The sequence below is a fragment of the Pavona decussata genome, unplaced genomic scaffold (genome assembly GCF_977016875.1).
Source record: "Pavona decussata unplaced genomic scaffold, jaPavDecu1.1 SCAFFOLD_102, whole genome shotgun sequence".
Lineage (NCBI taxonomy): Eukaryota > Metazoa > Cnidaria > Anthozoa > Scleractinia > Agariciidae > Pavona > Pavona decussata.
In genome coordinates this window covers 1,652,501-1,665,646 of record NW_028145517.1, presented here as the reverse complement: position 1 = coordinate 1,665,646, position 13,146 = coordinate 1,652,501, and the positions used below count along the sequence as shown (strand labels likewise).

The window sequence follows — 13,146 nt, the reverse complement described above, 5'->3', positions numbered from 1 at the left end:
CACACATTCCTTTTTCAAACACTACATCTATCAGTGAAAATAAATAATATTTGTCGCGCATTCCGTTTTCAAACACTACATCTATCAGAAATAAATGTAACATTTGTCACGCATTCCGTTTTCAAACACTACATCTATCAGAAATAAATGTAACATTTGTCACGCATTCCGTTTTCAAACACTACATCTATCAGAAATAAATGTAATATTTGTCACGCATTCCGTTTTTAAACACTACATCTATCAGTGAAATAAATGTAATGTTTGTCGCGCATTCCGTTTGCAGGCATGAGCAGGAGAAGTCTCACGGTGCCTCAGAAAATAGCGAACTAAGATGAAGATTAAAACAACTGGAAGAAGAAAACGAAGAAATGTCGGATAACAGACTCAAGTTGATAGGTAAATCATTTCGTTTTTTTACACGAATAGTGTAGATGCTTTGTTCTCTGTCATGGATGTTAAGGTGACCTAAAACGGAAATGAAAACGAAAGTCATAATTTTGTCCAAAATTCATGCAGTTTTACTCCTCCCTCAAAATCGGATTACCCCCCCCTCCCCCCTTAAAATGCAAAGAGGAAAGAAAATTATGTAGCATGCATAGAGTTTCACACTAAATCAATAGAGGTTCTTTAGTTATGACTTGCAATTTTTTCAATGGCCATCAATAGCTTTAGACTAAGAAAAATCCCTTATTCTTCTCTGAACAGTCCGCTTAGGTTCAACCAGGGCTGTCTAAAGTAAACAATAAGCAAATGACCACGCAAAGAAAAAGGTTGCAAGTGTACACAGGATCTGTAAAAGATCTAATCAGCCAAAAATATAAATGCCTCAAATTTCTGCAAGGTTGATCGGACTGCGTAGAAAACTTAACAATACAGCGATATGATAGAGACCAAACCTAGAATCAACAGAATGCGGCAACCGTGGATAGCTGTTTCGAGCTGGCTGGCTCTCGTCAGCACGGTGTAGCACAGCAAGAAATAGAACAACCAACGCCGACTGTATATGAAAATCACTGTCTTTTTCATGATCTCAGCCGCCCACTCTGTAAGACTGTTGCAGTGAATCTTTAGATTTTTGGCAAAATTGGTCACCTACTCCAAAAAGTAAAGCCATCTACTTCACAACCTTGTGACACTGACCTGCTATCACTTCACTTGTCCCCTGGCGCCAAGATGGCGCATAGGGCCTCCACATGTGCTTTCCATCGATTCTTGTCTTGCGCTGCAGTGTGCTCCTCGCTCCAGGACTGCCACCCTGCTTTGGACCTCTCTTTTTCTACTGTGCGCCGCCAAGTTGTTTTCGGCCGGCCTTTCTTTCTCTCTCCCTCTGGGGTCTATGTTAGGACTGTATCACAGTCATTGTCAGGTTGTTGTCGGAGGATGCGTCCAATGAATCGCCATCTCCTTCTTCTTACCTCTTCACTCAACCTCTCCGCGTGAGCCCTTTCCAGTAGCTCTCTATTACTGATTTTATCTTGCCATTTAATCTTCCCCCTTCTCAGGCATCGGTTCTGAAACACATCGATTTTCTTAGTATCACTTTCGTTCATTTTCCATGTTTCGCAACCATACATGAGAACTGGTTTCACCAGTGTTTGGTATGGCCTGATCTTCGTCTTCCTCGACACACTGCTGGAGTTCCATACTCGGTTTAGCTTCACGAACGCCCCTCTCGCTTTTCCTAACCTCGCCTTGATGTCTTCTTCACCACCCCCTTGTTTAGATACTGTGGCTCCTAGATAGGTAAACTTCTCTATATCTTCCAACGCCAGACCATTCACTGTGAGGGCTTCGTTTTTCCTCGCATTTTCTCTCATGACTTTGCACTTCCCGACATTTACCCGAAGGCCTGTCCTTTCTGCATTCTCTACTACCCTGTTTGTTTTCAACTGCACGTGTCTTTGCGTTGAGGAAATTAAAGCTACATCGTCCGCGAAGTCAAGGTCCTCAAGTTTTGACGTAAATTTCCACCCCAGTCCGGTTCCCTCCTCCTTCACACTATGCCTCATTGCCCAGTCTATAATGAGCACAAAAAGAAAACCAGACATTGTACATCCTTGTTTGACACCAGTCGTTAGCTCGAACCATTCTGAGGTTACCTCTTCCTCGACAACATCACATTCAAAGCCATCGTACAGCGTTTTAACTATGTTGATGATCTTCTGACAACCCTGCAGTCAAGTTTGTTTTGTGGTGAATCTTGTTGTGGTCTTTCATTCAGCGCCAGTGCTTTGTGTCACTACTCTGTGTACCGTTGTATCACATCACATCTGTTGATTGTTTCCTTTCCTTTTAGATGAAATAGACAAACAGAAACGGAAACTTCTCTCCGCCAGGCAAGCCAAAGAAACCGCTGAACACCAATGCGTCACCGAGGTATTTACCACATTGATTTTGTTTTTTGTTTAGTCGGAATCAAGCGCGGTTTTCATGCATCCATGTCAACACCACTTGCTAAGTTCTGCTTTCTCCGCGTAGATTTAACCCGCGCAGAAATATCCCTGTGTTAGTAGGCACCACCCATAGGGAACCCGAGTATCTCGAGATGCACAGAACGTATGCACAGTAACAAAACTAGGCACCGTCGTTAAAGGAAGATACCTTTTAGTTAGCAGACAGTTGTCTTTTTTCAGGTTGCAGCGCTTAAGCAGCAACATGAAATACGAGAAAAGGAGTTTAAGTCGCGACTACGAAACGTCGAGGAGATGAACAGACGGTCAGTGAACGAACTCGGAGAAATGCTGACTGCGCAACAGAAGCTCGATGCTCAGTAAGTGAACTGTTATAGTATTCTGTTATTGTGCCGGCCACTCAAGTTTTGAGCGGTTTTCAAATGAGAGGAAAAAAGGAAAACAATAGAGAATTTTACATCCGAGTTTACCGCGAACAGCAAACCGCTCGTGGTCACGTGACCAGTTTTTCACGTCACGTTTGAGGTTTTCGACGTGCGTAATTCGACGTGGAGAGGTAGGTTTTCACGTATGTCATTTACCTTGAAGCTTTTAGCGTATAACTCTTGTTTTATCTCACGTAATGATACAAAAATTTTGTGGAGCCAGTCTTTATTCATTAACAGAGGCACAAACTCGGGCGAAATTGCTAAATTTAATGAATCCTATTGGATCTTGAAAATAAGTGCCATTCATGGCTGCTGATTTAAAACGGCGGCCGTAAATTTGCAAGAAGAACTAAATCGAATTGCGTTTGAACGTCGAACCGCAAACGGGTAACCGCAAACCGCGGTTAGATGTTCGAGGTAAACTCAGATCCAAAATTCTCTAATGTAAGCCCCGAACAAGAGTCGTTTGTTTCATTTCTTCTATCCTGAACCACTACACCAACGAGGACTAGCTGCCAAGGATTGTAATTTTTATATAGAGTTACCCATCTCAATAAATAAAGCTAGCCGTTTTGTAATCAGTGTTTAACCCTAAACACTGTAGATTGGTTCCTAGCCCCAAAGCGCAGTTGCTTTCCTGACTGGAAATCTCGGCACTCATTTCTCTGCCTAAGAAATGGCGTTCTATCCCCGTGTACATCAATACTACGAAGATAAGAAATGCGAAGTTGTGTAAACATCATAAGGTACCAGAGGTCAGTTTGGGATATGGAAACAAGTGTTATTTGTAGATGAACTCCTAAGATTAGATTAGATCCCAGGACTTTCCATACACCATGCAGTCGACTGCTCTAACCTCTAAGCTAATGAAAGACTGGTGGCAAGACATTTACTCCTTTTATATTTGACTTGTGTCCTGCAAGCTATCAGGATGCCTTGCTTGGAGTATTCTGAACTAGCGCCACCCTTGATTTCATTTTATAGTAAATCCCATTTTGCAACGACCTAGGCTTTTCTGTTTTCCGCGGCCAAACGAATGATTGTTGGTGTGCGTTGTTTTAAAGTAATCCGTGTCAGCTATTTTTAAAGTACTTTGAAATTCTCTTTCAAGAGAACCTGAAAATAATACCCCTGTTTTGTTTAAAGTTACCGTACTAATGTACTGGAACTTTTTACAAGTGTCTTACGATTCGCCTGAAGGAAAAAATATTACCCAACGTTTAGTTGTGTTATGTCAAAATCGCTGAAAACCTATTACAGTAAGACCTTTTTTTTACTTCAAGAATTATTGAGAAATATTCCTCTTGGTATTAAGAGTATTTGGTTCACGACAAATTAAAGGATACCTTTTTCACAATTTAAGAATAATTTTGAGGAAACGCCATCAAATTGCCAATGACATTAGCCCTTTTGTTTCTACAACGTTCTCAGTCAAGTGGCTTGGAATGCTCTGTGCCAAATGATTAAGATCGATTAAAACAATCCAAGTACGTTAAGTTCCAATTCACAGAATATCCGTTCAATGTAATGATAGTTCGGAATAATTTAGCCTACGCCGCAGGTGGAACATAACCGGTTTGATGATAATTTAAAACCGGTTATTACCAGGCTGACATGTCTTGGAAAATTTCTGTTATGTCGGTAATTTTGGCATGCGTTCTGTTCCCCGTGGTAAATGTTCAGTATTTCCAAGTAAAAGAAGTAGAAATAATTGGAAAAGGAAAGTTTCTCGACGAGGATGGGATTCGAACCCACGCGTGCAGAGCACATTGGATTAGCAGTCCAACGCCTTAACCACTCGGCCACCTCGTCACTAGGACACGGTACACTGAAATTATACAGGTTATGTTGAATGTGGCATTAAACTGTTCAGGTAATTTGCGTTTTTGAGTATGCTCACAAAATCGACCTCAGTTAAGGCTTACTAGCCATTGTATTGGATTATTTATATCCTATGAATTAAAGAAAAACAAGTCTTCTTTCTCCGCCATGTTTTTGTTCTAAATGCTTTTATCAGTGTCTTAGTTGTTCAATTTCTCCCTAAAGGGTGAAGAGAATTGAGAATTACAAATTTAAGAACGGACTCGCTAGTCATGCAGTTTGGTGTCTATTTACGACACTGGGTTTATTCAAAATCTGTGCTCATTACACGGAATGCCCGGAGGGCAGGCCGTTCTAGGTTTCGGTCGGGTATCCTTTTTTTCTTCGTCGTAGCCACAAACGTGCACATTAATTTATGCATAAAAATATGTCCTCCCCTAGTAGGATGTATTGTTCTGATTGTCTTCAACAAACGCAGGCCAATCAAAATCTATTATTCGGGCACATATCACGAGAGAGGAGACCCACTCATCCCTTCCTGTGTGACGTCAAATCATTGTTTGATTTATTCATTAAACCTTGATTAAACTCACCCTCTCCCAGAAGGGATTTATTGTTCTGATTGTCTTGAACAAAAGCAGCCCAATCAAAATCTATTATCGGCGCGTATATCACGAGGGAGGGAACTCACTTATCTCTACCTGTGTGACGTCAAAGCACGTCATCATTTCGAAAAGTTGTTTTTGTTCAATGGCGGCCACATGTATGAATTTAAGACTCTGATCTGCCGTTTTCAGAGAGAAAGCAAACCTTTTCAAGCGGTAAATCGAAATAATAACTTCTAGGTAGTACTCAACAGTTGAAACGGTAGAAATTGGGAGAGTTCACAGCGAAGAAACTCCGCTTTCAAAAACAGATCGAATAGTCAACGCGAAGGATTAGAGCTAGAGGAGGCCAGACCAGTTCAGCGGGGTCATGACGTTATTGCAGAGTTATTTGTGGTGTGATTCCTAGTAACACAACGATAAGTACATGTATCATGCAATATATCTGAATAAAACCATTCAGACAATTATTTCAATTGCCAAGGGAGGATAGTTTTTAAATATCTGCAAAACATACAATGGGGAATAATTGGGGCTACATTAAGCATTCTGTGTTAATGCCATTAGCCGGGCATCTTGTTCAGCTAGAAGCCGGTACTAAGCGCTACTTTCAAGTAATAATGTTCGGTGTACTGTACAAGGTGGTTCTACCTTTTGGATCCGTGCTTGAAACAGTGTCTTCTCTCAAATGAAAAACATTAGGCAGTGATTTCATGTAGAACTGTTTTTCTTTTTATTGTTATTGTTATTATTATTATTATTATTATTATTATTATTATTATTATTATTATTATTATTATTATTATTATATTTTTTAATGTTTGCTAACTGAAAATTTTAACAAGATTTGTTTAATTTTTTCTTTATTTTTCCTTTTTTTTAGGTGGAAAGAGGAATCAAAAGCTGTGAGTCACAAGTTTGAGCAAACAGTTAACGAGTTAAGGTAAATATTATTCAGGTTTTACTTTGTTATTCTTTTGGGACAAAATAAAATATGTTAAACATCTTCAGCAGATTGTATACTTTCAGCTTTAGCTATTGTTCCTCATTTGGATGCTTGCAAATTCATTGACAATTTCCATAGCAACCCATCCCTTACGTAAGTTCAAACTCACCACTGTCTTTAACCCATTCTATAAAAAAATATTTAAGTTTTAAATTGATACCTTGTGATCGAAAGTAAAAGTCAAATCGAAATAAAATTACAAAAAAGGAATTCTTTTAATTTTTGACATTTTAGACGGTGCTTTAACTCGTTGGTCAATTTTGTAATGCAAAATTCTCTCCAGTGAATCAGCTGACTCCGAGAAGAAGTCCTTCTAGAAAATAAGCCCTTATAAAAAGTCTGGAATAGAAGAAATAGGGACTCAGACTTTACAGTATATTGCGATTGGGGTAGTTTCCTTGCGGCCGACCTTCAATTCTTCTTTTCTCTTCATTAGGCAAGAAACCAGCGAACAGAAAAGAAGAAGTGATGATCTTAACAGTCAGCTGAACGAGGAAAGGCAAAGGCGACAGACGGTATGTTTGAACAGAACTTACTTCTGTTCACTTTTCACTCCACAGAAACCCGAGACAATTCATGCCATCGAATTTACCTTTTTTTAACAGGTAGAGTCCAAGCCCTCCTCGGCCAAGCTGTCTCAGGAGAAGCTTCAGAGTATGGTTGTCGACGCGGAAACGAGGGCAGATGCTGCCAGCACTCAGGTAAGTAACCAATCAGAATGGGAGACAGAAACGCGTGCAACCAGTGCCAAGCGCGGGAAAACAAGAAACCGGTGACAAGTATATAAATATATGCACTTGGTGCAAAGTGTCGAAAAAAAATTAGTTCCGTTTGTTTGAAAACATGAAACGTACGCTTAACGCTTGATAACGTGGAAAAGGGGCCTAGCAGGGGAAAAAGCAAGACTGCTTTCACTTGGCAACTATTAAGCTTGTTGCACTTAAATTCACGGGTTGCTAAGAGCACAAAGTTTTCTCAACATTTCTTGTTTTCATCTGTTTTTTTTTTAATTTTTCTGTAAGAATTCTTGGTCACGGGTATTTTGTTGCTTTTTTTTGTGTGACACTGTGATGTGAAGTTATGCCTCAAGGGATAAATACGAAAAACCGACCTAACATTTGCAAGGGACAGTCCGTGCCCGTTCTTGTGAACCTTAGCCAAGAACACTTGTTCTATAATTTTATTGCATTAGTATAGTGATTTTAAGGACGGTGTCTACTAATACATAAGTATTCCATCAGCGAGGGCTTTTGAAATCCAAAAATAAAATTGTGGGTAGTTTCGCATTTTTTAGAGATAATTAAGCAACAATAATTTATAAAAAAAAAAAAAATTACAGAGCAATGTATTGCAATTTTTTTAAAATTTTGAAGCTTTTATTATCTCTGAAAAATGCATGGTTAACCCCAGTTTTCTTTTTGGATACCAAGAGCACTTGCTAAGTTCTGCTTTCCCTGCATATGAAACTTTTTTGTCTTATCAAAGGGCGTGGTCCGATTTTGAAAATAGTTGACTTGAGTCCTGTTCCATAAAGCATCTTAAGATAAGTGAGAGTTTGCTGCAGTCGTTCCCTGTGTTTCAAAGGATTTTCTCTCGCTCTTGTTGAGTTCCCTATCCTCAGTAAACTGCCTTCATCCGAGGGATTCGTTATAGCGCCGGAGAAAATACTTGGGACGCTGAAAATGGTTACAGGAAATTCATGTTTCATGCAAGCTGACCCTGGGCCCAAAACTTAACCATCAGTAATGTTGCTCAACAGAAAAGTAATCAGTTTTTATTCCTCTTTATGAAACACATAGTTTTGTGGAACACATCGGGCAGGCTACGTTAAAACTTACCACGAATCAGCATCAAATTTCTCCCTGTAACATCAATGCTTATTCAACCTCTAAGTTCGTGAGAATTAAGAATTTGATCACCCATGGTGAATTTCTTGAAATTTTAATAACTTAACTCCACAATTTTTTTTTATAAGGAAAGGAAGAGAATTCAAGATAAGAGAATTCGAAGTTTGATATTAAGCCTGGTTTTCACTAACGACGCAAGCACAAGGGTAAGAGCGAACACCAAGCGCGACGCAAGCTTAAGAAAAGGAAAAATTCTGATCCACGTGTTTGTGCTTATGCTTGAACTTTTGCCTGCGTTGAGACCGTTTTTACGGTAAAATAAGCATTTTCCTGCTCGCGTCTGTGCTTGCGTCGCTAGTAAAATCCAGGCTTTAGGGGTTAAAGGCTTAAAAACCGACAAGGAAAAGGTACTTACAGGGGCTGGGGTAAGTTATCGAGACGGTCAAGATTATAAGTTCACTGGTCCGTTAAATTAGCGGTCCTCTAGAAGGCGATCAATTTCTTCATTCTCCTATCCTTCACACTAATATTGCCTTTTAAAAGCATAAGAGAATTTAGGAACTAATCACTGTGTCGGTGTCCTCTTCACAGGTTACAACACTTCTAAATCGCGAGAGGCAGCTTTTAGAAGAGCGAAAGCTCTTCAATCGAGAATTCGAACGACTTAAATTGGAAAAGAGTTCGTCCTGGGCCCAGCAGAATCCGGGAACCTCCTCAACGACTCTCGGACCTGCTGACTACTCCAAGCACGGGCGCAGCTATGCATGAGCCCGCAGTTCGTTTGGACCTGATGTCTCCCAGAGATGATGGTCGGTTTTCACGAGAGCTTCATGGGATAGGCTCACGAACTTTCTTAAACACAATTTCAAGAGACAGAGTTATTCTTTAATGACACGAAAACGTTTGGTCTCTTGTTTTTAAAAGTCTTTCATATCCACGAGTTTAGATTTATAAAATTCTCAACAATATGCAGGGCGCCATCAGAAAGCGCTTCTTCGCGGCTTTCATTTGGATAGTCTTAGTTGAGGATTTCATCCATAGACTCAAGAGGAAGAATTTCTTTGTATAGCATAATAAGCAACAGCACAGGTAAGTATTGCCCAATATAGCTTTCATATGAATGATCACGCTTAAGGATTTCATCGGCAGAGTCAAAAGTTAGAACTACCTTGTACAGCATAATAAACAGCACCACAGAAAAATTACTGCTTAGTAGCTTTCATTTGAATGGTCACGCTTAGGCATTTCATTCGTAGACTCAAAAGTTAGAAAAACCTTGTACAGCATAATAAACAGTACAACAGGAAAGTACTGCTTAGTAGCTTTAATTTTAATGGTCACACTTTGGCATTTCATCGACTGACTCAGACTATTTTTACTTTATTATAAACAGGTATACAGTAAAGTACTGCTCAGATATTTCATCCTTACAATAAAGAGTGAAAATTATCTAGACTGGTACAGCATAATAAACAGCGCCAAAGGAAGGCACTGCTCATTAGCTTCCATTTGAATATTCACTGTGAGATTCGTTTCACAGAACCACATTGTAGAGCAAAGCATTATAAACCAACAACACCAACGAAAAGTGACGCTCAGTAGCTTTCACTTAGACGATCATAGCTATAAGGGTTTTATTCACAGACCCAATCAACCGCTTTAAAATATAGACAAGATGCAAAACATTTCTGGTCAGTAAATTTAAGGCCAAAAGCACATAATAACACAATACTCTGTTAGGAATTCCCATAGAGCGTGATTATTTTGCTGTGTTCTTCCGTCTGTGGTCTTTGCTTACCAAACTTGGGAAATCAATTTTTATTCAAGCTATACTTTGTGAATTTTTATATTATATTCAGGTGTGTGAACAAAAGAATATTCGCTTTGCCATATAGTACTAGTTTTCTACATAAACCTTCTATACAACTGAGAAATAAAAATATATTTAAAAAAAATTGATGTTGTTCAGTTATAAGAAGCATGAGAGGGAGAGTATTACGAAATGTTTCACTTCGATTTTTTTTTTGTGACCTTTGATAGCACACAATGTTGACAGCTTGGTTCAGAAAGTGAATAAAAATCTTTGCTTTGGCTGGTTAGAGTCCGTTTCCGTTCCCAGAAGCCTCGTGGATTATGAGCCACTGAGCAAAAGATCGTTGGCTCACGGAACAAGAATGCATTTGAGATATACCGCCAACTTGTCTAGTCCAGGCCCTACGCTCTCTGTCACGCAACTCACGACGTCAGTTGCGTGACAAAGAGCGGAGGGGCCAAGACTGGACTAACCGCCAACACGCATGCGTGCTCAAAGGTTTAAACGTTCAAAACTTTCCGTTTCGAAACGAATTCGAAAACTGTCGCAGTTTAGTTTAAAAAAAAAAGGAACGAAAGACGGTTGGTATTAACATTTGATTGACTTTCTTCATATAAGAACAATGTGTTCGTCCCTTTTGGGATTTTACACGCACAAAACAATCGGCACGGCATTCTAAATTTTTGGCACCGTACTGGCGACTTTTCGGCACGGCACTCCCCATTTACACGACCAAAATAATAAAGTTTTCCTCGTAGTGGGAACAGTGCCAATTTTTTCCTTGGCAGCCCTAATAATCCATCTTTATTTTTATTGCGAATGGCGGAAGAAATCAAAACCGTGATTCTTTACCGCCAGATTTTAAGTTCAAAACGCACCGTACATTACATACATCGCCAACGATTGAAGGGCGAAATACATCGCCATATGGAAACGACTCGCGAAATAATAGGGAAAGCACAGAAGAAAAAGTGGCTATTTGCAGCGATAGCGCAAGTAGTTATTCAGAGTTTCCGAGAAAGAAGCCTGTGGATGAGACTGAGTAATCAGGCCTGGTTTGACATGGCAGACACGCTCTTTGATGAGAGGCAATGGTATCCTCTAGAGGCGGCCATTTTTGTGAAAGAAACGCATGGGCCTCGGTTGTAACCGCAGCAAAATTGATCGCGCCTCATCGGAATTCGGCACCGTGCCACGATAAGAACCCCATTTACACGAGCAAAAAGATCGGCACGGCACCCCAAAATTTCGGTACGGTGCCGCCAACTTTTTTGGCACGGCACTCCTGATTTTAAACGTGTAAACATAGTGTGCCCAAAAATAATACGGCACAGGTGTCCGAAAGTTTAGGGGTGCCGAGACCACCTCGCGAGTTGGTCTCGGCATCAAATTGGCGGCACCGTACCGAAATTTTGGCGTGCCGTGCCGATCTTTTAGCTCGTGTAAATGGGGCTTAGGGGTGCCGAGACTACCTCCGCAAGGAGGTCTCGGTACCTCTAAAAATTCGGGCACCAGTGCCAAATTTTGTTTGGTACCGATGCGTTTACACGTCGATAATTTGGAGTGCCGCCAGTACGGTGCCAAAAATTTAGGGTGCCGTGCCGATTTTTTTGTGCGTGTAAATGGGGTTGTGATGTCAAAATATGCTAAACAGAACGGCACGTGCAACGTTGGCCAATCGGACAGGGCATTTTTGAAATGTTATTTATCTCGAAGTGTTGTTCTTCAGAGAAAGACTAGTTGCACTTTATGACCTTCAAAGTGCGACACGGGCATATATTAACCGCTCTCCGGAATGTATAGGTAAATTCGAATACCACGGCTGCAGTTGATAGCGCTTACTCATGGATTCAAATACGGCGAACGACAGATCGCAGGAGATTTCACTTCAGACACTCACTTTATCGATGTCAACGACATTCGAGTTTATTTCCTGACTCCTGGTTATCCCACAAATAACCGTTGAGGTTAGTATTGTTTCTTTTATTTTACGGAAAATGAATTGTGGCCACAGTCTATTTGTTCTCGGATTCGTTCGGTTCCGCGGCGGCGGTTATCTTACTCGGTGCCTTATAAAAATGTAATATTCACGTTTCGGGTGTGGTAGGTTTACATGAAAAATGGCACGCAGGGATCAAAACTTGCCTCTCAAATTCATGTAAATGTTTGCAGAATGAGGTTTTGTTTAGATAAAATAACGGCTGGAAATTTGGTAAGCTTCAGCGGGCTTAATTGTCTCGTTACGGTTTAAAATCCTTGCAGCGAATTTTTATTGTAACATTTTTGTTTTGTCGGTTATCGAGAAATAATAAATTGCGTGACACTGTTTTTGTCACAGAGTGTCACACGAATGCAAAGCGCGAAAGCCATCCTCGTGCCCAGCTTTCTAAATTAATTCTCTAAAATAAAAGCGCTTAGTTCGTAAGTAACGTTTCTTTCTTGTTATTTAACGTTTCTTTTCTGTGCCTGAGCATTCTAACCCGAGAAGAGGGAATGTCCCACGGGTTCACTTCCCGGGGTAGCAGCTGGGAGTAGAGCTTCCCGCTTCCAGGTTCGAAAAGCATTCAATATTCCGTAGTCTCCTTCGCAGCCGTTTTGGGATGTCACGCAACGCTCCTCCCCAAAAGGGGGAATGTTGCGTGACATCCCAAAGAAGGAGACTACATGGATATTCCGTCGCAGACTCGGACCCAGTCGCTATTTACGTGTTTTGTGGGGTGAGAAGATTGGATACGAGGATGGATTGAGGCGCGCGGGGTGTCACGGGAAGAGGCGAAGGAAAAATAGCGGCTGGCAGATTTCGATCTAATATGGCGTTCGTCCGAAGAGTGATTTCTTTTTTGTTGGCTTGTAACGGTCGTGCTGCCGTAATGGCTTCTTCGCGGGATTATTCGCGGGAAGACGAAATATGACTGTGATACTAACTTTCGATCCACAATTCACTGAAAGAACTGTCCAAATCACCCACATCGTCTTCCCGTGAATGTTCCCACGAAGAAACCATTACGGCAGCACGACATTACAAGCCAACCAAAAAGAAATCACTCATCGGACGAACGCGTTAGCGCGCTAAATACCAAACCAGAACCCGCAGTGAATTTTGACTGCAAGAAATGTCCAGAATTACTCCGTTCCGTCGTTTTAGCTCCTAGAAGACGCTTACTCGAACGCGTCGCGTGTCCTCGGTGGAGGCAATCTTAGCGCGCGCTTGG

General features: G+C 40.8%; 1 protein-coding gene, 1 long non-coding RNA gene and 1 other non-coding gene across 8 annotated transcripts in view; 2 read left to right on the top strand and 1 right to left on the bottom strand.

Annotated features, from left to right (window-relative positions):
* Positions 1–13,146, top strand: part of LOC146471553 (sodium channel and clathrin linker 1-like) — a 109,760-nt gene that overhangs the window by 52,146 nt on the left and 44,468 nt on the right. For 2 of the 6 annotated variants that reach the window (XM_085120148.1, XM_085120150.1), the window contains exon 7: positions 6,880–6,975. The exons of 1 other annotated variant lie outside the window; for it this stretch is intronic. In XM_085120148.1, the coding sequence (XP_084976274.1) occupies positions 6,880–6,975 (96 nt within the window). Of the gene's footprint in view, positions 1–323; positions 400–2,299; positions 2,380–2,636; positions 2,774–6,151; positions 6,212–6,710; positions 6,790–6,879; positions 6,976–8,712; positions 10,094–13,146 lie in introns of those variants that run through there. 3 more of the 6 variants (XM_085120153.1, XM_085120152.1, XM_085120151.1) reach the window with 3 other exon arrangements.
* Positions 1–13,146, top strand: part of LOC146471554 (uncharacterized) — a 69,135-nt gene that overhangs the window by 33,185 nt on the left and 22,804 nt on the right. The gene's annotated exons all lie outside the window — the stretch shown is intronic.
* On the bottom strand, positions 4,573–4,654 carry Trnas-gcu (transfer RNA serine (anticodon GCU)). Its single transcript has one exon. It is a non-coding gene; the product is annotated as a tRNA-Ser (tRNA).